This window comes from Podarcis vaucheri (assembly GCF_965113315.1).
Source record: "Podarcis vaucheri genome assembly, chromosome: 3".
Classification (NCBI taxonomy): Eukaryota; Metazoa; Chordata; class Lepidosauria; order Squamata; family Lacertidae; genus Podarcis; species Podarcis vaucheri.
Genome location: NC_138761.1, coordinates 87,648,015 through 87,673,049, shown reverse-complemented (window position 1 = coordinate 87,673,049; position 25,035 = coordinate 87,648,015). Strand labels below are relative to the sequence as shown.

Here is a 25,035-nt window from a genome sequence, read left to right as displayed (position 1 = left end):
TTCAGCATTTTCTGGGGGGGAAAGAGAGGAAAACTTGTACATATGAGCTGGATAGCATTCCAGTTGCAGGGCTGCACAGTTCTTGTCAGGACTAAAAACTATTGAAGTAACCATGGGTTGTATTCAACTAAGTTGTACTCGGAGAAGACCCACTGAAATTAATGGACATGAACTAACTTCAGTTCACTAATTTAAGTGTGTTTTGCTCTAGTAGTGTAGCAATTTCAGAAGTACAGTGCCCCTTCATGATAGTCTGAACCACATACCATCACAGGCACCCTCCTCATTTTCATGCCCATCCAGTGCAACCTCACCTCTCTTGCTGCCCTAAATCCGCCCTCTCTGGAATTGCCCTATCTGGAAGTCTTGAAGTAGAGGTTCCCTGGAGCTCTATGGGTTGGTTGCTCTAGCTCTGGAATTCTTGCACTCAGCGAGGCTGCTGGGTTGAATTAGGTGGCCTCTCTAGAACCCTTCCAGCTCTATGGTTCAAGGAACCAGGCTTAACACTGACTTGCCAAACTGGATGGTAGGAGTAATTATACATGCAACCCAATCCTCTTCCCTCTGAAGTACTTCCAACATTGTTTAGTGGAACTCGGTTCTTGGCAACTGTTCATGGGATTGCATTCTTTATTCCCCTTTCGCTGCTACTTCGTCCACCTGTCATTCTGCTCACTAATACGCACCCTGTGGGGTGCATTTGCTTACGACTGCAGCTTAGAGATGATTCGAATATAGTCAGCACATGCCTGCTACTTAACCAGAACGTTGTTTCTTTCAAACAACCTTGGTGATGCTCAAGGATTTTAAATTGAAACTGGAAGTGTGCCTTTGTGTCTGGCAGTGTTCGGGGAAATATTGCAGTGGGGAGGGATAAAAAAAAACCCTGTATCGTTGAAGTGATTCCGCAAACCATTCCTGCATTAGGAAATCCTCAAACTGTACTTTGTATAAAAATGTTTTAATAAGCTGATTTAGCCAGTGCATTAATCTATCAAACAAATGTATGGGAATGCACCAAGAATCCCAAGGTAGTGGAAGAGGGAAAGCATTGCATGGCTGAGATTCTGCCTATATCAGGATGTAGGTGGGATATTCATCATAGAAGGCCTTGCCAAACTTTTTAGGCCCCTGGGGAACATTTTCAAACCAGAGAACATGTTGTGTGCTCCCCAGCCAAGCACACTCAAATGCTTATTTCAAGCTGAACAGTGGGAGAGGGGTACACTGGATTCCAAGGAAGGCCTCTGTGGGTCCTGACCTATACAGTCTCTGAGGTTTTCCATTCTCAAGTGGCAGTGTCAAAATTTAAGAGCCAAACTAGAAGTGATGCAATCCCCGCTTGTCCACCACTGTAATGATGGCTTATAATTTTTTTAGAGATGTGCTGTTATTTGGAATCCCTGCCACCCATTTCTTATAAACTGCTTGCAGGACCAGGTATTGGACTTCCCGTATAATGAGCCGTATAATGAGAGACCAAAGAGACTGGGTTTGGGTCAAAACAGGCCACAACTTTATTGAATACAGATGAAAGAGGTTTGGCTTGGGCATGGGGCAATCAAAATTTGCCCCATAGTCAATCCAGGTGGGGGTTCCTAAGACTTACATCTAATAAGGTGACCCCCACAGGGACCAAAGTCTGGGGGAGTGCCTTTGGCCCTTGCCCCACCAGGGCATGTGGACATGGCCATTCCCCCCAAATCCCTTTAACAGGATACCCAGCCTTTGGAGGGGCAGGCAGATACTACAACCTCCCCTCCATCCAAAACAAAGGATTGCCCCAATGCCCAACCGCCAATCGAGCAAATGCTTGCCGCCAAACAATGCACAGCTGCACCCATGCCTGTTGTTGCAATGGAGGAAGGCTGGGCTTCCTTCTCTGACCATGGGGGTCCCTCTCCAACTATGGGCCGGCTGTTCTGCAACATCCTGTGGCTCCTTAGGTACCCTCCCTGTGAGTTTAGGATTGCTCCCTTAGTTGGAAACATAAATCAAGCTCAACTGCATATTAAGCAAGGGTATTTTGAATTAGGAAATAATAATTCTCATAGTGTGATGGTATGAAGATATCTGAAAAAGCAACAAAAACATAATTACATTTTAAGTCCTAGGGGAGATAAATACTCATAATTGATATGTCCAGGAGCCATTACAAAATTCTTTTCAGAATAAGATAAAAAAAGAACAACAATAATCCCATCTAAAGAGAGTCTTCTTTGTTATTTAAAATAAATGATGACAACCAAATTATCACAAGGGCATAGACTGGAAGAAGCCAGTACTTTTGGAGAAGTTACACAAAAGTTATTAAAAACATTAAGAATGGAGCACCTTGGGAATGTAATTTACTATCGCCCTGATTGATTTTTTTTTAAATTGAGAAACAGATAAAATTCAGTTTTGAAAGGAGGAAAACTTTCTGATCTATAAAAATGGCTTGCATAATTGCATTTGTAAAAGATGATAAAGATGCCATTCAATTAAAATCCTACCAGCCAATATTATTGTTAACTTCTTTAACTAGTAGAATAGCTCAGTGCATTGGGGTAGATCAAGCAAGACTTCTTCCAGATACATATATTGTGGACAACGTAAGGGAAATACTGAATCTGATGTTTAAAAGTCAAAATAAAAATATCGCACCATCGGCCCTATTTGTTGACATGGCCTTTGACAGATTAAAGCCACTATCTTTGGGAGGGAAAATACTGTTCTATAAGATGCAAGTGGGTAAGGAAATAGATTTCTTGTGAATTTTGCCTTTGAATAAAATCCATGCAACTAATTCTGTGTACTCAAATGGGCTTGGTATATCTTGTATCAACGTTCTTTAAATGCATGGCAATACCCATCTGAAATGGGTGTGTCACAAGCAATTTGTGTCATGACATGAGGGTCTGCTATTTAAAGGAGGAAAGTAATAAAAATCCCAGCGAGTGTGCCCAAGCTGTTGGGGGCACAAAAGTAAATATTTGGATCCCAGTATTTATTATATCTTTAAAAACCCCACAAGTTTTCAGGGAATTGGGGTGTGGGGAAGAGAGAAACAAGGCTCCAATGCATAGAACACATTTCTACGAAGTCCTATTAGACACAATGAAACTTGTCCCTGAGAAAGTATGCACAGGGGTTTCACACCCAAGCAAGATTTTTTATTTTTTTTAAACTGACCTTTAATTTATATTTGAAGGGGGACCACTTGTGCCTTTCTAAAATAAAGAAGTTCAGAGATAACGGTATGTGTCAGAAATTTGAGCCAATGTAAGATGAGAAGGAAGCAGTAAGGAAAGTCAAAAGAAAACAAGATGGGGAGAGAATAGTTTGAACACAGGGTCATGCAAGGGTATAAAGCAGTCATGTGAAAATGACAATGACACAAAACCAATAACCGAGGAAAGAGAGAGAGAGAGAGAGAGAGAGGGAGGCAAAGCTGCATTTATATTTCAGAGTACCTGAGCTCTGAGACAAGCAGAGAAAAATGGATAAATAAATAAATAATAAATTCCTGCTCTACAAAGGTATCCCGAGGAATTGCCTGTATTCTAAAGGAGACTATTTCTACTAGCACAGGAGGATTTATCTAGGCCACTAAATGGTCTGTGCTAAAAAAAAGGTGCTGTTAATTTATTTAGGTTGTTCCAACGCAGAAACATGCAGTATTTGTGTGACCCACCAAGCTTAACACAGCTAAGCAGCCATGTATTTTGCCCAGTGCTATTTTTCTAGAAAAAAGAGGTGCCAGAACTCACCATGAACACATCGCTTGTTCTCTTATCATGACAATGACACTCAACTGAGAGGTGCCAGAACTGGGCTCCGGTGAGTTCTGGCTGGGGAAAAAGCCCTGACCATGTCCTATCAGGGCCTAGAACCCCTGTGAGGAATGGTTACAACATCTGAGGCATTTTATTTTAGGAAAAAAGAGAAGTCCCCCCCTCACATGAAACTAAAATTGGGGGCCATCCAGGGAAGCCAAATGTTGTAAGATTAGAAGGTAAAGGGACCCTGACCGTTAGGTCCAGTTGTGAACGACTCTGGGGTTGAAGCGCTCATCTCGCTTTATTGGCCGAGGGAGCTGGCGTACAGCTTCTGGGTCATGTGGCCAGCATGACTAAGCCACTTCTGGCAAACCAGAGCAGTGCATGGAAATCCCGTTTACCTTCCCACCAGAGTGGTACCTATTTATCTACTTACCCTTTGACGTGCTTTCAAACTGCTAGGTTGGCAGGAGCAGGGACCGAGCAATGGGAGCTCACCCCGTCGCGGGGATTCGAACTGCCGACCTTCCGATCGGCAAGCCCTAGATAGTCAAAAAGCTATTCTTCACAGAGAGCAAAGTTAAACTATGGAATTTTCTCCCATAAGATGGGTAGTTAAACTGTGGAAGTTATTGGTAGTTAACTATGGAATTTGCTCCCACATGATTGTACAAGATATTGTGATGGCCACCAACTTGGAAAGCTTTAAAGGAGAATTAGATTCATTTTAGGATAAGATTGTCGGTGGTCTTTAGCTACAATGGCTGTGTTCTTTCCCCTCTGTTGGAGACAGCATTCCTCTGCATACCAGTTGCTAGCAATCACAAGTTGCGAGAGCACTGTTACATCCAGATCTCATTTGCCGACTTTCCATAGGCATCTGTTTGGCTATTGTGAGGACAGAACAAAAGACTAAATGGTCCTTCAGCCTGATCAAACAGAGCTCTTCTTGTGGTCTTGTGATAAAACCTGTGTTTTTACTTTCTGCCTTGGACTGCAAAAATGTGGATCTGATCAGTGGCTGTATTTGGTTTGGTGGGTGGGCTGTTGCAATCCAAGAAAACATTTAGGGTGTAAATTCAGATAATGTTGGGCACATTTTAAATTGCCGGGAGAAGTAGCTTGTTCAGCAATGTATTTTTTCAGTGGAATGCATGTTCAGGATTGAAATCGGAAGTCCACAATTCAGAGCAAAAATCCTATTAATTCCAGTAGTACTTTAAGCATTCCTAACTTTCTTTATCTGCACTTAGCTTCATCACATCTTTCCTGTCTCCTGTTCCCTGACCCATATTATTCTAACTCACTGCAAATTTTCTGACTATTCCTCTTCCATAACTTGATTTATATGACACCCACATGATAAGAAGTTGAAAACCCCCTAACAGATTAATTTAATTTGTTACAAGTAATGGTTGCATTGTCGAGAAAGTTCAGGTCCTATTGATTTCTTTGGGTTTATTTTTTCATGTGTTCTTAAATGAATGCACACCCCAATCAGGAATTTAGAATAAAGCAGAAAGTTTCCTGTTTTCTTCTAACTCTGTGGTGTCAGGTGTTGGCTATTGTTGGGATGCAGAATATGGGGCCAGATGCCCCATTGGTCTGACCTACAGATTATAGTTGCAGTAGCATAGTCCTTTGAAATCTCTAATTCTTCCAGATATTTTCCATCTATTTGCTTTTATTACCTGTAAAATGTTCTGCCCCCCCCCCCCCGGTGCCTTGGTTCTTGTCATTCTGGCATGGTATGACTCTCTATTGGCTTAATGCAAATCATATCCTTACCAGAACTAGACACTTATCGTGTTGAAATCAGAACAAATGCTTGAAGGTTAAAACTGTGATTTATGGGGTAAGCAGAGGGAGATATGTGTCTGTGTGGGAATTTAACTGAAGGAACCACTGCATTTTCAGCTGTTGGGAGTTTGAACAAAACCATATGCCAAAATTTCAGCTCCCCAAAAGTCTTCTCTTAATTAGAGTTGAGTTTACACAGAACAACAATTACATTGATCCAATTACCATCTGCAACATGCTTCAATGTGAGGTACAGGGCTGAAGGAGAACTGAAGTCTATTTGCATCTAAAGTACAATTGTCATAAATCAATCCTACATTCTGCTTTTAAAGAAAGAAAAGTGAATATGAGGATGCTGCGGAATGATGTGTGACATCATTCACAATAACAAGTACTCTATTTGTGTCAAGAATTCTAAAGCCTTTTCATGTTCCTAATTAAGGAACCCTCTTTTTTTGACAGTGGGAGATGCTAATTGGCAGTTTTTTAAAAAGGGGGGAAATGATGCTCTGTAGAAATTTGGTGTTTCAAACAGCTTGCTTTACTAACCTGCCAGCATCTGAAATGTATAAATAAGAAGCACAATCCTGAAAACTTGTTATCTGGTCTGTTTGTAGTTTTCCCAAAACAGATTTGTGGATTACAGTATTGCATGTGGATATCAGGGTACTACGTTGCTTTACTAAATTCTGTAAGGAATTTCCTGTTGGTTGCAGTGAGGGGGAAAAAGTGAGATTAATCTTAAAGCCTTGTTAAGATGCGTTGGATGTGAAAATTAGATTAAGAGATTGCGAAGGGTGTGGATTTATACTGGAAGCCTGTCGTTGGTTGTCATTTTATGTTTTTGGTTCATAGGAGTCATTTGAAGTTCACATACTGCAGTGGACATTTTGTAGGCTGATTTCAGCAAGCAAATAACTCGTGCATTTGATTTCTGGGCAATGGCAGCTGGTGTAAACAGTAAATGCCTGCTTCTGCTGAGTAGTAATTGACAGGTAAGGAAGCCAGGTGCTTTTACTGGTGACTGCCTGGTTGGAGGCAAGGAGGAGCCTTCACAGCACTGTAGAGGTGTGTTGTTGAATGAACAGAGTGTCCCGTGCAGGTGTGGGATAATGACACTCGTGATTCAACATCAGTGTCCCTGTCTCTGCACCACTTCTTCCCTGCCTCCAGTCAGATGTTTGCCAGCAATGGACTGTATCTCAGTGCTTATAGAACTACTTTGTATACCGAAGGACTCAGCTTCCATCCCTGGTGTCTCCAGCTAGGGCTGAGGGAGACACCCTGTCTTAAACCATGGAGAACCTCTGCCAGCCAATATAAAACAACATTGAGCTAGAATCAGGGATGAGGAACCTGTTGCCCTCCAGGTGTTGCTGGGGACTGCAACTCCCATTATTCCCGACCATTGTCCACGGTGCTGGTGCTGATGGGGGTTTTGAGCCGAACAACATATAGGGGGCCATATTTCCCCCAGTGCTGAGCTAGCTCAGAGGTTCCCAAACCTGGGTATTCAGCTGTTTTTGGATTATAGTTCCCATCATCTCTGACCACTGGTCCTGCTAGCTAGGAAGGATGGGAGTTGTACTCCAACAGCAACTTGGAGAAACCCTGAGCTAGATGGATCAGTGGTCTGGGAGCAATATAATGGGAAGGTTGTTTCCAGTTCCCTGGCCCTCTTACCCTTGGAAGTCATGTAAGAAGCTGCTGCAGGACTGAGTCTGTGAGCAACAGCATGGGAGAGGTATTTCTAGGACTAAGGTGAAACTCTGCTTTTATTTCTGCTGCTAGGTGTTGCCTACTGTTTATGGAATCTTGTTATATTTATAGTTTTGAAATGTGTTTTTTTGGTATGTTATTATGTTACTGTTGCTGTGTTATTTTTTAAAAAGTGTTTATTTGAAATGCACCCCTGTTCTCTTTGAGTATTTTTGTGTGTGTGGAAAAGCGGCATACAAATAAAAGGAATGAATGAATGAATGAATGAATGGCAGAGGAAAAGCTGCATACAAATAAAAGGAATGAATGAATGGCAGAGGGCAGCCTCTTCAGTTCTCTCTTGGTCGCTGCTCAGCATTCAGTGATCTGCTGTGTCCTAGCCTCTTTTCAACAACCAAGAAAGTGAAACCATTGTTCTGGAAGGGACTTGTTCCTGCTCTTATTTTTGTTTGTTGGATCTCAAATGGCAGTTGTTACAAGCAGCAGTTTCTTTGAGTCCCATTGTCCTTTGCGTCACCAAACAGCCTCAGTGTCAAAATGGATGAACTAACTGAAAAGTAAAAATTAAGTCCAGGATGGGTCAAAAAGGAGTGAAGCCAAAAATATATTTAATAGTAATGCCAACAGCTAGCCAGCCGAGACAGTAGCAGCTTTAAGACTGGGTGGGACATGATATGACCCCTCAGGCTGCAGAGACTATTTTACATGCCTGGATACAGCCCTAGAACAAATGCAGTAAGCATTAGATGAAAGGGATCCTGGTAAATATCTTATTGTGCTTCCCTTTTCTAGTCCAAATGCAAAGTATCTTCAGGATGTAGCATAGTGTAAATTTACCCATTACCTTAAAGGAAATGCCCCCCCCCCGTAATTACCACTAATGCATGTGGGACCAACACCAAGAACTCAATGGATTTTGTTTCTTCCATTCCTTTGTTTCAAGATGGCTGTGCTCTGCTTCCTTGGCAGTAATGCTTCTGAATACCAGTTGCTGGAAACCAAAGGAGGGGAGAGGGGTCTTGGATTCAGGTCCCGCTTGCAAGTTTCTCACAGGTGTCTGGTGAGAATAGGATGCTGAAGTAGATGGACTCTGCTCAGACCTTCCATCTGTCCCTATTTTCCAGGATTTACAGAAGCCCAGTTTCTGATTTGATCCCAGAATGTCCTGCTTTTCTTTAGAACGTCCCTATTTTCATTGGAGAAATGTTGGTGGCTATGGAGGTATCTGATCCCTGAGCCATCTGAAGGCAGCCCTGTACAGGGAAGTTTTAAAATTAACGTTTTATTATGTTTTTATATATGTTGGAATCTGCCCAGAGTGGCTTGAGCCACTCAGTTAGATGGGCAGGCTATAAGTAATAAAATAATAGTAATAGTAGTGGTAGTAGTAGTAGTAGTAGTAGTAGTAGTAGTAGTAATGATGATGATAGAATAGGGCATTTTCATTTGAGAAATGTTGGAGAGTATCTCTTAGGTTCTTTTCCTCTTTTTTATCATGTTGAATACCACTAAAGGGGAGAACTGCACATCAGTGGTGGACCTCATGAAAGGTCTCAGGTTCAACTCCTCACCTCTTCTGGTAGGGCTGGGAAGGATCCTACTCTGAAACCATGGGGCTTCATTGTCAGTTGATGTAGATCAGGGGTAGGGAGGTTTTTCCCCCTTTGAGGACTGGACTGCAGTGGAAACATACCAATAGCAGGCAGCACCAGAGGCAAAAGCGAGTGGAGTGACGAATGTAGATTTTACCTTTGTGCTGTAGGTTAGCTTCTACACAAACTTACGCAGTTCTTTCTATCCTCCATTTAGGCAGCCAAGAGGCATTATTAGAGATCAGTGGCACATTCCACCCAACACTTAAGAAGGGTTCTATAGCAAGGTTCTCTAGGTGTGACCAGGTGAGAGGCCGGAAGGGCTACATTTGACCCTCTTGTTCTCCACCTGATGTTCTCCACCTCTGACGTAGACAGTACTCAGCTAGAAGGACTGTTGTCCTGCCCATTTGTATGAGGCAGATTGCTGTGACCTGAGAGCACCTTTCATTCTGCAGCGTAGTCTACTGCCTTCAGAGTGCTAGAGTACTCTACACGGGCCTCCAAAGAATACAGCGACTGCTGCTTCAAGTCCGCATTTAGAGCGAAGAAAGTAAATGCTCTTGGCTTGCAATGTGCTAAACAGATGATGGGTATCAGATGGTAAGACAAGGTGAACAGCAAAGATATGGCAAAGCACAGTGGCCTGTAAAGCAGAGCAAAGCTACAGAAATTGTAACAACCATATGGTGGTTATAATCAGGACATGTGCAAAGCAGGAAAAGATTTCGCACCAGGAGGTGTGATGGGGCCAGGAAGAGACAGAGTCAAAAAGAGCAAAGAGGTATGCCTTGTGCTGCAGGTAGAACAAACAGCATTAGCGTTTTATGTTCCCAGTCACAAAGACCTGGTGTTTACCATATGCCTTGTGCCAAAAATGTAGATTTACACAGGCTGGGTGGAAGCGCTTTGAATTTATCACCCAGTTTCACCTTCTTTTCATTTAATCTTTGTCAGTGCCGTGTGTGTGTGTGTGTGTGTGTGTGTGTGTGTTTAACCAGAATGAAAAGAGTCCTTTTTATTTCAGAAAACACAAAGAGCATGGATGTGAGATAGTGTTTCATCTCACTTTCATATGTGGCTCTCCAGGCACTTGGATGCCAAGTAAAAACTGAGGAGTGAAAATATAGAGCATTATAATGGACAGGAAGAAATAATGTTGACTGCATGCTCTCTTTGACAAAGGATTTACAAGATGTTTGAGTTGATTCTCTGTATGCTATCTGCACCTTGGTTTCTACAGAGAAATCACCTTTTGCCCTGTGTTCCATTACCAACTGGGGTTGTGATATACTGACGTTAGTGACTTTTTGGACCTTATTGAACCCATGTGCAAAATTTCACCAGTATACCTTTGAATGCCAGTTGTTGGGGATTATGATTGGGAGAGGGCTATTGTGCTCAGAACCTGGTTGTGGGCTTCCCCTAAGCATCTGGTTGGCCACTGTGAGAACACAGTGCTGGATAAGATGTGCCTTTGATCTGATCTAGCAGGGCTCTTCTTACATTCCTAAGGTGGATGTTACTGTAAATGTGTGGTTGCCATCAGATAAAGCAGGAACACATCTTGTAACTACCGGTAGTTCCTTCTTTCCACCACGTAGCATCTCTGGTCCATTTAGGGAGGCAGCTGCAGAACCCCCTCCAGTGTTTCAATTAAGCCCAATCTCAAGTATCTTCTGTCAGTGATGCAACACCTTATTTGCAAGTATTCAGTAGTCGGGGGTAAGCTTGTGGTGTGTGTGTGTGTGTGTGTTTGTGTTTCCTTTAAAACCGCAGCTGCTTCATTATTTGGAAGCCAATTCTCCTCACATTAATATAGTTTTACATTTTTATTGTGGATGCGATAAAGCATTAAAGAAAATCCCACTATTTGCACATCTGCAGATCTGAAAAATGTAGTGTAACCCATGACTATGCGATAATGTCGGTATCACAATGGCTAGAAATAATTGTTTTTGCCACAGTTAAAAGCTACCAAGCTGGGACTGAGGGCAGCAAGGCCTGACTCTAGACGTGAAGGGCACCTTCTCAAGAATTGGTCCTGAGCACAGTGGCTTTAGCTGGAAGATGCAGAGTTCAGCAAGCACAAGGGATTGCCCTGTTAGTCATGTAAAGGCAGGAGTCTTAGTACTTCTAGCAAGGGGAAGTTTTTTCATAATTTTTGTTGGGTGGAGCCAAAGACAAATAGGCAGAGCAACAAATGTGAATGTTGCTTTTGTACAGCAGGCTAGTCTTTTTAAACTCACCCTCTATCCTCTGTGTAGAAAATATGGAGGCCTGGAAGCCTACATTTAGCCCTCAAGCAGAGGCTTTTCATCCCTGATCTAGAGGTTCAGATTGTGTATCCACTTTCACTAGCATTAATCCTACCTTTCCAGTTTAAGCCCCATAGAGTTCCCAACTCGTATTAGTATGATGCGAGTTTTCTTCTGTCATAACACTGAAACCGTATACTTGAATAAAAGTGTTGTGGATATGGTTACAGATTGGGGATAGAGCACACACGTTATAGAGATGGATTTTTAAATATTAGTTTTAATAAATCTGTGTGGCATGTGGCTAGAGTATTGACGAATCTGCTGAGGAGGCCAAATCAATAGCTATAAAGGGGACATGAATCACTGTTCCATTCAGTAAGTCAGCTAGTGGATTTGTTAAAAGCGTGATTATTTGTACAGGTACTTGGATAAAAATTTGGAGAAACTTGGAGCCCTGAAATATGACCGGGTAGCTTTTGTTATCTGTATCACCCTGACAAGTGCTAAGTACTTTGCCACATATCAAATGCAGAGATGTGGTAGAATGTGTGCTGAAATGGTTGCCTGTATGGCTTCTGTTTCTATAAAACTTTACATTTACTAAGTTATTACAGGTATGGCAAAATTCCCTTTATCTCCAAGGTTCAGAGGGCAATGTGAATCCCAATGTAACTAAAAAGGTGTTATCCGTGTACAAGGGAGAGGTATCTCCAAAGATCTGCAGAAATAAAACAAACAAACAAAAACTTTAGGGGGCCAAAACCCTAATGCAGAGGAGGGAACACTCCCAAAACATCCCCAATGCTCAGTGCTCACAGAATGTTGACTTACTGTTGGGAGAAGGATGAAAACTAGCAAGAGGGATGGGAATGGAGTGTTTGTTAGGAGGGTATGGCTGATTCAACAGAACACCGAGCAAGAGTACTACAACATTTGGTTGTACTTCTGTTAATGATCCATTTACATGGAACTCAAGGTGGCATAAAGAGATTCCACAGGCGGTTTCCTGTCCAAGTAATGACCAGACGCAAACTTGTTTAGCTTGGCAAAGCCGCAATACCATGTGCCTTCAATCCATAGGCTTAGGGGACTTACAGTAACTATGAAATATTTGGAGCATTGTGTCTGGAATTGTGTCAGCAGAGTTGCATCTTACACAGAGGTTGGACTCTGAATCCAGCGGGTAAGGTGAAAATCGCCTATAGTTGTAATTGCCGTACATCGCCCATAAAGTACAGTCTGCTTCCAAATGACCTGTAGTTGGGCTCTCACTCTCCTGTTTCTGTCTGGTGCTGATGCTTGATTGTGTGGTGGCTGTGCCACACACAATTCTTGCTTCAGTCCCAGTGCCTTCCTGATGAGGCCAGAAAGCAGGAGCTGGATGAAACAGTGGAGGAGGAGGAGGATGACAGCGATGACAACAACAACAACAACAACAATGGAGAAGGCTTTCCCACCTTCTCCTCCAGCCAATGGGGCCATGGTAAGCACTGGCTGGCAAGTGGCCTTCCTCATATCTCCACTGCATGTGTGAGCCTTGAGGGCTCCACCCCAATTGGTGGAAAGGGCTTTCCTCAAGGGGGGGGGGTAGAAAACAAGGGAGGAGGGAGGAGGCAGGCAAAGGTGGGCAAATCCTGGCAAGGCAGCGGGAAATATCTGGAATGGAACCTGAAACTGGTGGGTGGGATCCTAGTAGAAGGAAGGAACATTTGCAGAAGCTGCAGTGGCAGATGTCCTGTGGTAGAGTGCTTTCGGGGGGGGGGAGTGTGGCTGGGGAGGCCCGGCCACATGGCTGGGGTAAAAGTAATAAATAATAATACAGTGGTACCTCGCAAGACGAATGCCTCGCAAGACGAAAGAGTTTTTCGTTTTTTGAGTTGCTTTGCAAGACGAATTTCCCTATGGGCTTGCTTCGCAAGACGAAAACGTCTTGCAAGTTTGTTTCCTTTTTCTTAAAACCGTTAATACCCAGGGAAACTGTGCTTCGCAAGACGAAAAATTCGCAAGACGAAAAATTCGCAAGACGAATAAACTCGCAGAACGAATTAATTTCGTCTTGCGAGGCACCACTGTAATAATAATTAGTGTGTTTAGTTGAATTCATGTATGCTAGATGCAATCATGATGCGACTCCACTGTATACACGACCACATCCCAAAGGTATGTTTATGTCAACTTAGAGACATTTGCAAACCGCAGCAAGCCTTGACAGAGGCAAAAGCATTAGGTATGTGATGACAGACACCCTTAAAGGAGGGGGAAAGCCACCACCGATGTGTTAATAATGGCAAATGCTTTCACTGGTTATGGCGGCAGAGTGCAAAGTCCCATTCATAATAGGGAAGGAAACAAAAAAAATAAAAAATGAGCAGGGGGGAAGGTTATCTGGGATCAAGTGGTTCGATTGCTATGACTATTTTTAAATGAAGCCCACGCTGCTGGTGTTTATGTTCATTCTTTCCACACTTGTTTGCAGCTGTTAGTTGACTATGGCTCGGTACCAGCAACAAAATGTTCACTGAGTGGTTTTGTACTCATTCTCTATATTACAAATCACTGCCTCCTCGCAAGCTAATCAGTGCTCTTGATTCCCAAACATTCTGAAGCACTCTTATTTTGCTAACACTGTTGTCTCATATTGCATGGAGGTGGGGGTGGGTGGGGGAAGACTGAGAATTCAACATTGATTGGCTGGTGGAGACAATAATGTTTTCCCTTCTAAATCCTGATAAATCTTCTGTGAAGGAAATTTCCAACAGATGTTTTCCCCCCCTTTCTTTTAGACGGGTTTTATGGACAGTGCTTGTTGCAAAAAAAGGAAATTAGCGGCCTATATTTGGCTTTGGCTGTTTTAATTTTAAATTGTTCATAGCTGCTTTTCTACATCTAAATGAACGCTAACTCCCAGCTCAATGATATTTTAACATAAAATGATAAGTCAGTAATACACCTCTTCAAAATTCTAATTTAGACGTGCATCTGTAAAAAAAATAAAAAAAATAAAAAATCTATTGGCTGGTTTGAGTTCCAATACAATCAGGTCTCCGCATGCCAATAAATTGGGGGGGGGGGGCATCAGAGATTGCATGCAGAAGAGTTTCTGCAGCCAAACAATTGAATTAGGTCAACTGGTTTTCAAATAATGGTGAATTGGTGTATGATGCATACCTGAATGCTTCCACAGACACAGATTTAAGTTATATTATTTGATAACAAAACATACACGCATTTTAAAATTTATTTATTTTACTTCATTGTCGCATTCTGTTTACATTTCTTCCCATATTGTAATATATTTCCCTGATCTGTTAATATATGTTGATATACCTGGATGCGGGTCCCCCTTTTTCCCCCTTTAGGTGCTGCCATGCCCAAAACTGTAATCCATTTTACCTGCTTACCAAACACTTGCCTGAGAAATAGGTTTCATATTACTTTGGCATTTCTTGCTAACCACCACTGTCTCGTCGTTTCCTTCATGTTTCCAGTTATGTTTGGAAGTTGTAATATTCTCCAGGAAAAGAATCATGTGGTTACTTGTTATGAAATGAATTGGTTCTGAATGGGCATATCTCCCGCTCTCTCTCTCATGCGCGCGCGCACACACACACACACACACTTTTTAAAGTTTTAATGCAGTGTCTGTGAATCTGTCCCCCTGTTCATACATTCCCCCCTCAGCCCTGTCTGCAGATACCAGACACTGAATGGGAGACCCTTTCCATGAAGAGTATGTGCTCTGCCCCTGAGCTTATAGCCCCTCTCAAGTAACAGCTTTACATAAGCTTTAGCTGTTACTGTGACTGGGAAGGGGGAAAGGAGTTTCAGACAAGGGCTAATCAAACAAGCTCAACATATTCATTTATTGTGCAGGAGCTCTCTGGAACACCGGAAACCAACCACAATATTTTCTAAGGGCAGTTAACTTGGGCCATTATGCAGTCTATTAAATTGTCCTCAGCAGGTAAGATAATAAAAGCATTAAACAGATGCAAATTTCAAAATGCATAATAAAAAGTCTTATAACCCCTCTTGGACTTTAAATTAGCTTTTGCGTTGCTGTTGCTTGAAGTGCTAATAGCTTATTATTTATGTCCATTAATATGACCCAACCTTCCTCTTTTTCCCATTCAAGCATTAGCTTTTAAACTGAGATGAATCCAGTTATTAAGAGTATTGCCTGTTTTATTCTGATGGTTCAATGTGGAGTTTTTGGGGAGAATGGTCAGGAGTTGCTTGGTTAGCATTGGAGCCTAACTTCAGGCGAGTTGAAACAAACAATTCAGTATCTCCTTCTGGAGGGGCATAGCAGGTGGCCTTTTGCCTCTGCAGTCCATTTCCAATGGCAATATTTGGAATTTAGGATGGTTTGACGCTCTGATATGGTGATAATGGGTAGATCACATGTTCAAGGTTTAAATCCTAGACGTCATTTAAAAGGCTCAAGTAGCAGGTGACGTGAAAGACTGCAACTGGATCTCCGGCTTCTTCCTTTCCTTCCCCGAGGCAGGAGGGAGAGATCAAGGCGGAGCTGCTGGCAGGGCAGAGAGCGAGCCGCCCAATTGTGTGACCGAGTGATGGAAGGGCTGCAAGGAGCCGCGCCCGATCTCCTCCCAGGAATGTGCCAGTGGGACTGACATGTGCCGGAAGGCGGGGAGAACCGCTCAGCGCTGCTGCGCGGGCGCGGAGTCCAACTTGTGGAGCTGAGATAGAGAGCCGGGCGCCAGATCGCCTTCCTCGCTTGGCTTGCCGCAAAATTGCAAGAGGAGGAGGAGGAAGGAGGCGGTGGGCGGGGAGCGGAGGGGGTGCCAGGGAACACAGCCCCCTCCCATCACAGCCATCATCATCGCCGCCCCCATTTTACATTTATTTTACGGGTGTTTGGAGTGTGTGTGCGCGCGCCTCTCTCTCTCTCCCACTCACCCCCCCACCAGTCACCCCATATTCCCAAAGAACAACTTGATCACGGGCATCGTCGGTCCTGGAAAGGCTGGCTGTGCAAAGATGGAGAGGGAGGCGAAATGAAGAGGAAGGGAAGCCCCGGGCTGGTGAAATCCAGCGCGGAGGAGAAGAGGACGCCTCCCGCAGGGCGAGTTTGCACGCCGGGATCCAGCAGCCCCGGAGAAGATCCAAGGCTGGAATAAAAAAGTTTCTCCGAGGAGAAAGACTCCCCCTCCGCGGCACGGAGAGACCTGACCTTCCGCTTGCTCTTTTTGAGCAGTGAGCGGGAGAGAGAAGCCAGCTGCCCGCCTCACTTTGGGCCCCCACGACGAAGGCGCAAGTTGAGAGACGCGGGGACATTTGAAGCAGCAGCCACGTCCTTAAGAGCGACGGGGGGGAGGCGAGTAGGGAGCTGCACCATGTAAACTTTCTTGTGTCAAAAAAAAAAGCTAGAGGAAAAAGGTGAAGGCTGGCGGCGGCTACACAGGCCACATGACGAGGTCTGGCGGGCCGGATTCGGCCCGCGGGCCTTGTGTTTGACACCTGTGCTCTAGAAGATTTTCTAAAGGCTGATATGGATTCACGTAGGAAGTAAGTTCCACGGAACGCAGTGAGAGGTTCGCTTTTGACCAAATGTGCATAAGATGGTTAGGTTAGTGGGGGTTTTTATATGACTGCTGACTTCTTCAGATTTCTAAAAAATAATAATTGGAATCATTATTTTAAGCACAGACTAGAAACTTGGATATATACCAGCAGGGACTAGAAGGCTATCCAGGCTCTTGCTGTGACTGGTAAACAATTCCATTTTTATCCTACAGTACAGAAAATTATTGCTTATTTCTCTCGTAAAACTTGTTCTCGTATTCTGCTAGGAATCAAGTCTCCCCAAATGGAATAATAACTCCAAAGGCTTTGTATGATTTAGACCAGGGTGGTCCAATGTGGGGCCCTTGAGCTGCATTTCATGTCATGTCCCTTTGCTACCTTCCCAAAGCCATGTAAGCGAGGGGCTGGGCTTTGGGAAGGAGGTGGGAAGACTCTGACAGCGTCCTAGAGTCCTTCTGCCTTCTTCCCAAAGTCCAGTTAGTGCTCGCCCAGCTTTAAAAAGGAGGTGGGAGGGTTTAGGATCCTGCCAGAGCCTTGTGCCTCCTTCCCAAAGCCCGATGCCTCACTTAGCTGGCTTTGGGAAGGCAGAATGAAGGTGTGGGGTGTCTTTGTCAAATTTTGGCCTTGCTCCCCCCCCTCCAAGTGACAAGGTAGTGTGCAGCCTGCAGGTTCCACATCAAAGTCCTCTTGCGGCCAGAGCTTTCCAAACTGTGTGTTGTGACACGTTAGTGTGTTGGCCGCAGTGTGTAGGTGTGTCATGTGAATGCTCCCTGTGCTCCTCCTGGGGCTGAAAAGGGGTTAGTTTAGCCTCCAGTTTGCTAGTAAAACTGAATTACTGTGTTGAGAAATGATGCACGTCTAAAAAGTGCGTCACCAACATGAATAGTTTGGAAAGCTCTGCTTGCAGCCCACTTGGTGTGAAAAGTTGGGCTGCCCTGATGTGTGACTTTAACTCCCCTTTCTCCTTGATTACTTGTTCAAAACCTGGCAACTATGTGATGGGAAATGAGCAATATAGAAATAGTTGCTCATTGGCTCAATCTTTTTCTCCCCCAGGGCAGGTGAATGGAATAGACTGTCCTGGGAAACAGGTGTGGCTGGCTGGCTAGAACCCTTAACAGGAGCACTCTGAATTGCAACATCGCCTATCAGGTCTCACTTCCTAAGAGCTACAAAACATTTCTGGTTCCCCACACTAGATGCTGGCAGTCAGCTGCAGTATGGGATAGCAATGAGCTGAGTGTAGATGCTGAAGCAGGTCTTTCTAATGGTCTTGCACAACCAAGGAGGTTCTCTATGCACAGACAACCCAGGTTCAAGCCTCTTAGGTTCTTGTAGAGTTGTCGTTTCCCCTGTGGCAATGTCTTTCCTCTGCCAGCTATTTTTAATCAAATTCTGATTCTTTATGTAAGGAAGAAATCCCATTGAACTCGGAAGTTGAGACTTCTAAGGAGTGCGTGGCTGGAATCAATAGTGAAATGTGGGCAGTCTCTGGGCCTGGGAAAAAGAAACCACATGCGATGGAACTTTCAGAAATGTTTCATCAGCTTTGAGATATAAAAGCTTCAAGCTGAACAAGAATGGCTGTAATAGTTCCTGCTGGCTTGGTCAGAGAGAAGCTTCCTGGTTGAACAGCTGCATGCGATCATTTCGGGAATAATAGTGGGAAGCTTGCATATTTAGCTTGCTTTATTTTAGCTATCATAAATCACTGACTCATAATCGTCCAGTTGTGCCTCTTGAGTCACCAGGGTTTTGAAGCGCCTTTTTCTTTCAATAGGTATGTTCGCTTGCAGCTTTTGAGATGATGTACAAAAATGAAATTCAACAGTAACCCACTTTGCTGTAAACCTGTTGTGTACCTCCTATGGCTGATCCTTTACATATCTTGTTAAATAATTGTGAGAAGTGGACCTTTTGGAATTATGCCTGATTACGGAATGCTCTGCGCATGTAAGTCCCTCTCACAGTGCCATAGCAGGGCCAGCAGCAGTGTAGTTGCAGTGAACAGGTGCCATCATTTTGCTCTTGAGATGAATACAATTCAAGCTCAACCAATAGCTGCAGTCCCTAAGCACATTTGGAAATATTGTTATTGTTCTTCTTTCCTTCTTTAGCCCTTTCAGAGCACTTTAAGAGTGTCATCTTTCTCTTAGCAATGTAAGGCAGGTAAGGCTGAGAGAGAGAGAGAGAGAGAGAGAGACTTCTACAATGCCTCCTAGGGACCTTTATAGTTTCCCCGCATCATATCAGTTGTTAAGTTGTGGGTGAACATATCAGACAACACAGCGATTCTTCAAACAGCTCTTGTTTATTCACAGGCCAGAACAGAACTGAACTGAAGGGTTCAGCCAGCCTGCTTATACAGAGCTCCAGTACAACTATCCAATCACTGAACATCACTTTCGATCTCTTATTTGCATAACTATCTACAGTATCCCCCTGCTGGCCCAGGGTGAGAACTTCAGTACATAACACCAGTTGTCCTGAATGCACAGGAAATTAATGGAACTAAAACCACCTTCAGGTGTTCTGGTGCCCTGCTTAGTAAAACACGTGAGAGAGGGCCATTCACCATTTTTATTATTTTATTTATTAATTTATATACCAACCTTATCTTCCAGTGATCTCAGAGTGGCACACATGGTTCTCCTCCTCCGTATTGCATCTGCACAATAAATCTGTGAAGTAGGTCAGGCTAAGAGATGGCGGCTGGCCCAAGGTCACCCAGTGAGCATTGTGGCTGAATGGGGATTCAAACCCTGTTCTCCCAGGTCCTAGTCCAACACTCTAACCATTACACCACATTGGTTCTCTTGCTGCCCTCCCTGAGCCAGAGTGCAATGTGTTAAGAGAACACCTGAAGAGGGCTTTTATTTTCAAGCAAAGGAGCAAGGTGCCTTTAGGGGTGCTTTGTCATTCCAGCTGAATAGTCATTCCAGCAGGGCTCAAAATCTTTCCATGGACGGACAGGGAAATTGACTTGGTGGCTTCTGCAACAATTAGTGTCAAGTGCATATATATTCGTCCCATCTTACTCCAAGGAAGTGCTGAGGGAATGTAGATGGTTCTCTCTGCTTTTCCCCCCTCACAACAACCCTGTGAGGTAAGTTAGCCTGGGAGATGGGGACTGGCTCAGTGGCAATTTGAACCTGAGTCTCATCAGTTCAGTTGGCTCTAACCATTACACCAAACTAGGTGTTTTTTAAGCATTTGCAGATCTGTCAGCCTTTGTGTGTGGACTGTTTATTCACTATGTAAACAAGTCCCCAAAAAAACATCAGTGGGCTTAATATGAACTATTGTTATATGCAAAGAGACTCACAAAACATTGTAGAAGTTGTGCTCTTCATCTGCTCCCTGTGTTTCGTTCTGCTCAAGAACTATAAAAATACTTTCCCCACAAAAACTGGGTATCTCATTCAGTCTTTCTTCCTCCTATGGAAACTCTTACACCAGGCTGGACTTATATTGAAAGGCTGGTTTTGACGTAAAATTAGAAACGGAAAACAAATGCTAGGGATGGTTCCTTCTGTGTACACCAGTGGAATGCACCAGATATTAGATCTTAGGGCCTGGTTGTGGCTATCTGGTTTCCTTGTGAATATCCAAACATGATGGTGGTTACCTGACTGATTCATTGTGAACAGAAGCTGTCGTTTTGCACACTCCTGTCACAAGCTGAGCGGACAAATGAACAGGCAAATACTCATTTCATGCACACAAATATTCTTACATTTATAAAGAGAGATTTTTAACAGAAGATAAGGCCGTTGTTACCACAAAATTAAAGGCACTTGCTTCTAAGGAAACCTCAGTTCTTTAAAACTGAACAGATGATGGCTATGTGAAATTACAATCTCTGGTGCCATCTGCTGGGCGACTGAAAAAAGCAAAAAGCAGGCACTTCCACCGGGGATACAGAAGTGCAAAAGCTTGTGAATTAAAGGAAATGACTTAAAAAAACAAAACCTGCCTGATAGATGATGACAACAGGGCAAATGGATTGAGAGAGAAGTTGTAAATAAAGTGGAGAGATAGCTCTCCCATCTCCAAAATATTATTTAGGCATCTCCCATCCCCAAAATATTAGGCATAGGCAAACTCGGCCCTCTTGGTGTTTTGGGACTACAACTCCCATCATCCCTAGCTAACAGAACCAGTGGTCAGGGATGATGGGAATTGTAGTCCCAAAACATCTGAGGACTGAGTTTGCCTATGTCTAATTTATAATTTCAAATTGCTGAGATTTGGTTCTATCAACCCTGTAGCACAACAAGGAAAGCGTGGGGTGGGGGAAAAAGGTGCCCTTTATGCCTTCCCCATTCTTGAAACTCACCACCACTCACCACCCTTAGATCTGTACCACACTGCAAGGCTCTTGTAGGCTGGCTGGAACTGTGAGAAGGGCAGAGACACACTGCGTTGCTTTGTTTTAAGAGACACTTGTACTTAAATATTTTCACCCACAGTTGCACATATGATAGTGCTTCTTCCAGAACTTTTGGACGGCTTGCAATTTGCAGCTTATGATTGGTTTCAGCCATAACAGCAGTTAATGGGTTAAATCGAAAAGTGTATTATTCTGCTATACATTTTTAAAATTTTGTTTGACATAGTGGCGAGTGAGACTGGTGGTGCGTGTGACAGCTTTCACTTTTAAAATGTTATGGATGAAATGATGACAGAGCACTTATGAAAATATTTTAAGGGGAGAGAACCTACGTTTTATTAAATTGAAAGTAATAATCAGTTTGGACAGTGACTTCAGGTAAATTTACCTAAGAAGAGGAAGGGTTTTTCTTTGTATGGCATTTGCTATTATCAAATAACTTTTTTGAGGTTTCTACGTCCTGGCAAAAACACAGGCATCTGTGTTGGTCGTACACAGTATTGGGACTCTTCTGAAATCTAGAAGTGACCTTTATTTGTTTTGGAAATAGGAGATTTTATTGGTAATTGTTTGCATAAAAAGCAGCTTGCTTGGCTTATGTTAAAGAAACCAATATGAGCAGTTAAAAGTTGCTTTAAGTTGCTGGTACCTCAGGGTGAAGTGTGCATAATAAATAGATAAATAATCCCGCTGTTTGTTTGTTTTTCCTTTCAAATAATCAAGAGTGGCACCTGTATGCTTCTGTTTAGCAAATATAGCGAAGACACACATAGTGTGGATTAGTGCTAGGCACTTGATGGGTGAGCTGGTCTTGGTGCTTTTGCTATATAAAAAACCCCTTCTTTTCCTTACAGAAGATTGCACCAACAATTTGAAAGTTACAAAGAGCAAGTCCGAAAAATAGGTGAGGAATCCCGCCGTTACCACGGAGAGCACAAGGACGATGCGCCAACATGTGGAATCTGTCACAAAACTAAGTTTGCCGATGGTTGTGGTCATTTATGCTCCTACTGCCGGACAAAGTTTTGTGCCAGATGTGGAGGACGTGTTTCTCTGCGATCAAACAATGTAAGTTTTCTACTGCATGCAAAACAAAGCAATGTTGATTTCCATCGCTAGAACATCCTACCTGTGCAGATTTTTTTTTTTTTTGGCATTGGTTTCCTTTTCTTATTTCCACACCCCAACTCCTTGAACTTCATTGTTTTGCTCACTCTATATATTTGTTTTCAGAATTCCTTGCTCCATGTTTTGTTTGTGCAAAATCAATTTCAGAAATAAATAAAAGAGGGGACCTATTATTTTTTTTCACTTGAAAATGATTGTGACAGAAACAGTGACAAGCTATAATAATGCTTTTCTCATGGAATTCTGCATTAGTATTGTAGAAAAGCTACTTTGATTTATACACCCTGAAAATTGTATATGCTCTTGTGCAGTTGCCAATGACATTTATAGAAAGTAGTGTCACATGCTTGTATACACAACTAAGTAATATTTAGAGCAGACCTTTTGGAATTAATGGACCTAAGTTGGTGGTGTTCATTCATTTCAATGGATGTGCACTGAGTAGGACGACACTGGAGACCACCCACTGTACTTTACACGTTGCAGAGTCCAATGGGGGAGCCATATTGCTTCTAGTAGGGACGAAACAATCCAAAATTCTTATGTGTGAGGGGAAAGTGCATCCATTTCTGCCCTGTGGATTTCCAATTTCTCCTACCAGTAGTACATGGTCTCTTGCTCACAGCCTTTTGGATCTCAGCTATTCCATCAAAACTGGAGTATTGAATCCTGATGCATCCATTTCACTATTATTTATTTTATTTTCTGCTAAAATCCTTCAGGTATCTGCCCGTATGTGTGTGGTGCTATAGATATTTTTATTTAAATGTGCTGTGCTTCATTTTTGGTAAATGTTATGCTTACAGGAATACAAGAATTGCCTTGTTTATATCTGCCTATTAATGTTTTCCTCCTTTTTCTTTTCTCTCTTTCTTTTATATTTTTCTCCTTTTTCTGCTTCCCTGGATGCTTTCCCAAAGGAGGACAAAGTGGTCAGAATCCATATTTCTTCTTTTATTATTACAGTGTTCTTTATGTGAAACCAATTAATGCAAACTATTTTGACTAAATGTTCGGTTGTAAAATCCAGATACTAAACTGAGGAGATATATATATATGCAAAATTTTAAGGACAGTAGCTAAACAGCTTTTCCTATTATAAATTTATATTTTTCATAGCAGTAGAACATGCAGGTTATACTTTGGGAGGAAGAAATCTTATTTATTGCAACCTCTTTTTACATTACATAGGAAATCAATATATGAAATTCATAATTTGACAGGGAATAGTAGTAAAGTTATTTCTTTGTGAAATTGAAAGGTATCTAATTCTGGTTTTTAACTTTGTTGCTGTAAATGACTTCAATTGTCAAATCACATATATAGATATTCAAACCATTACACTGTGAACGTTATTTTTTTAAGGTAGATTTTCTGGGAAATCTAACCAATAATATTTTTTTATTATTTTTTAAAAAAGAAAAGTACTTCTAAACATCTACTCTCTCTGCAAATCATGTGGCAGGCAATATGAATGTTTAAAAATCACATTTATTTCCTCACTATGCCTGTTGGTGCGGGGAAAATAAATGTTAAAATGTAAATGAAGATGCCTCATGAAAATTGAGTGCACACTGTAGAACCAAGATGGAGAACATACAACTCTCCAAGTGTTTTTGGACTAAAACTCCCATCAGCCCCATCCCCATTCTAGCCACTATGGCAGGCAACTCGTCTTTTGGAATATCACTTTTTAACGTTCAGGGAGTGGTTGGACTTTCAGAAGATGGGCACTTCATTTTATTCAGTTTATTCATTCTAAATTAGTACCCACATTTCTTAGCTATATGTGTTGGCCAAACACAGAAAATGGTTACCATGGAAGACCACTGCTGTGTAACATGGCATCTTGGAAGTTGAAAATATATACTGTTTAGGGATTAACCATGAGCAGATTAATTTTTCCCCTCTTAAATTTGGGACAGAAAAAAGTACACATGTATATACCTTGAGCTATAATCCTAAGTATACTTCTCAAAAAGCAATTCCTGTTGAGCTTCATGCAACTTAATCCTTGAAGAAAACATATTTAGGATTGGGCTACCAGTTTAACTAAAATGAACTGAGATCTCTGAGATCACAACCGGATAACTAGAATGAGGACCCACTGAAACACTGGTGCATCTGGGCCTTTATGAAAGTACGCAGAAGATATTACCAAATGCTCTCTTCAGATGCTCTCTTCAACACACATATTGTTGGTAGTGGTGGCGGATGGAACAGGATCACTTAGCATACACATGAAAGGCATTGAAGGGATCCATTGGATCCCAACCTACATACGTTGATGTTTGCAAGGAGTTAATAACTACTGGTATTAAAATAATTTGGATATATACTGCACATTAAATCACCTTCACTTTGGACAAGTGCTTGGAGCTGTTTCTGCTAACCAGAATCTGCCTAGACGCCTTTTCTTTTAGTTCTCCACCAGTTTCCTTCCTTTACATGTAGCAATCCTACATCTTCAGTACATATGCAGACGTCATTACCTTAAGACAGGGGTTGTCAACCTGGTCCCTACCGCCCACTAGTGGGTGTTTCAGGATTCTAGGTGGGCGGTAGAAGGTTCTACGGCACAAGCTGAATCCTCCTTCCATCGAGCACTGGTGGGTGGTAAGGAAATTTTGCCATCAAGAAAGATGCATTAGTGGGTGGTAGGTATAAAAAAGGTTGACTACCCCTGCCTTAAGACATCCTCTTGTCAAGCCAGACCTGTTCAGCTGAACGTATTAATTGATGCTATTCAGTAAAGCGCCTCTGAAAATGTTCTGCTTTGTTTTTGACGTCTTAAGCAGAGTAGTTTACAATTAATAGTTTATAGGCCACAG

The 25,035-nt window shown here is 42.5% G+C and overlaps 1 protein-coding gene across 47 annotated transcripts in view; it reads left to right on the top strand.

The window, feature by feature from the left end:
- Positions 1-25,035, top strand: part of RIMS1 (regulating synaptic membrane exocytosis 1) — a 231,932-nt gene that overhangs the window by 60,779 nt on the left and 146,118 nt on the right. For 43 of the 47 annotated variants that reach the window (XM_082218205.1, XM_082218202.1, XM_082218192.1 and 40 more), the window contains exons 2-3: positions 21,931-22,144; positions 23,125-23,136. In XM_082218205.1, coding sequence (XP_082074331.1) covers positions 21,931-22,144; positions 23,125-23,136 — 226 coding nt within the window. The remainder of the gene's footprint in view (positions 1-21,930; positions 22,145-23,124; positions 23,137-25,035) is intronic. The other 4 variants (XM_082218186.1, XM_082218179.1, XM_082218199.1 and 1 more) reach the window with 2 other exon arrangements.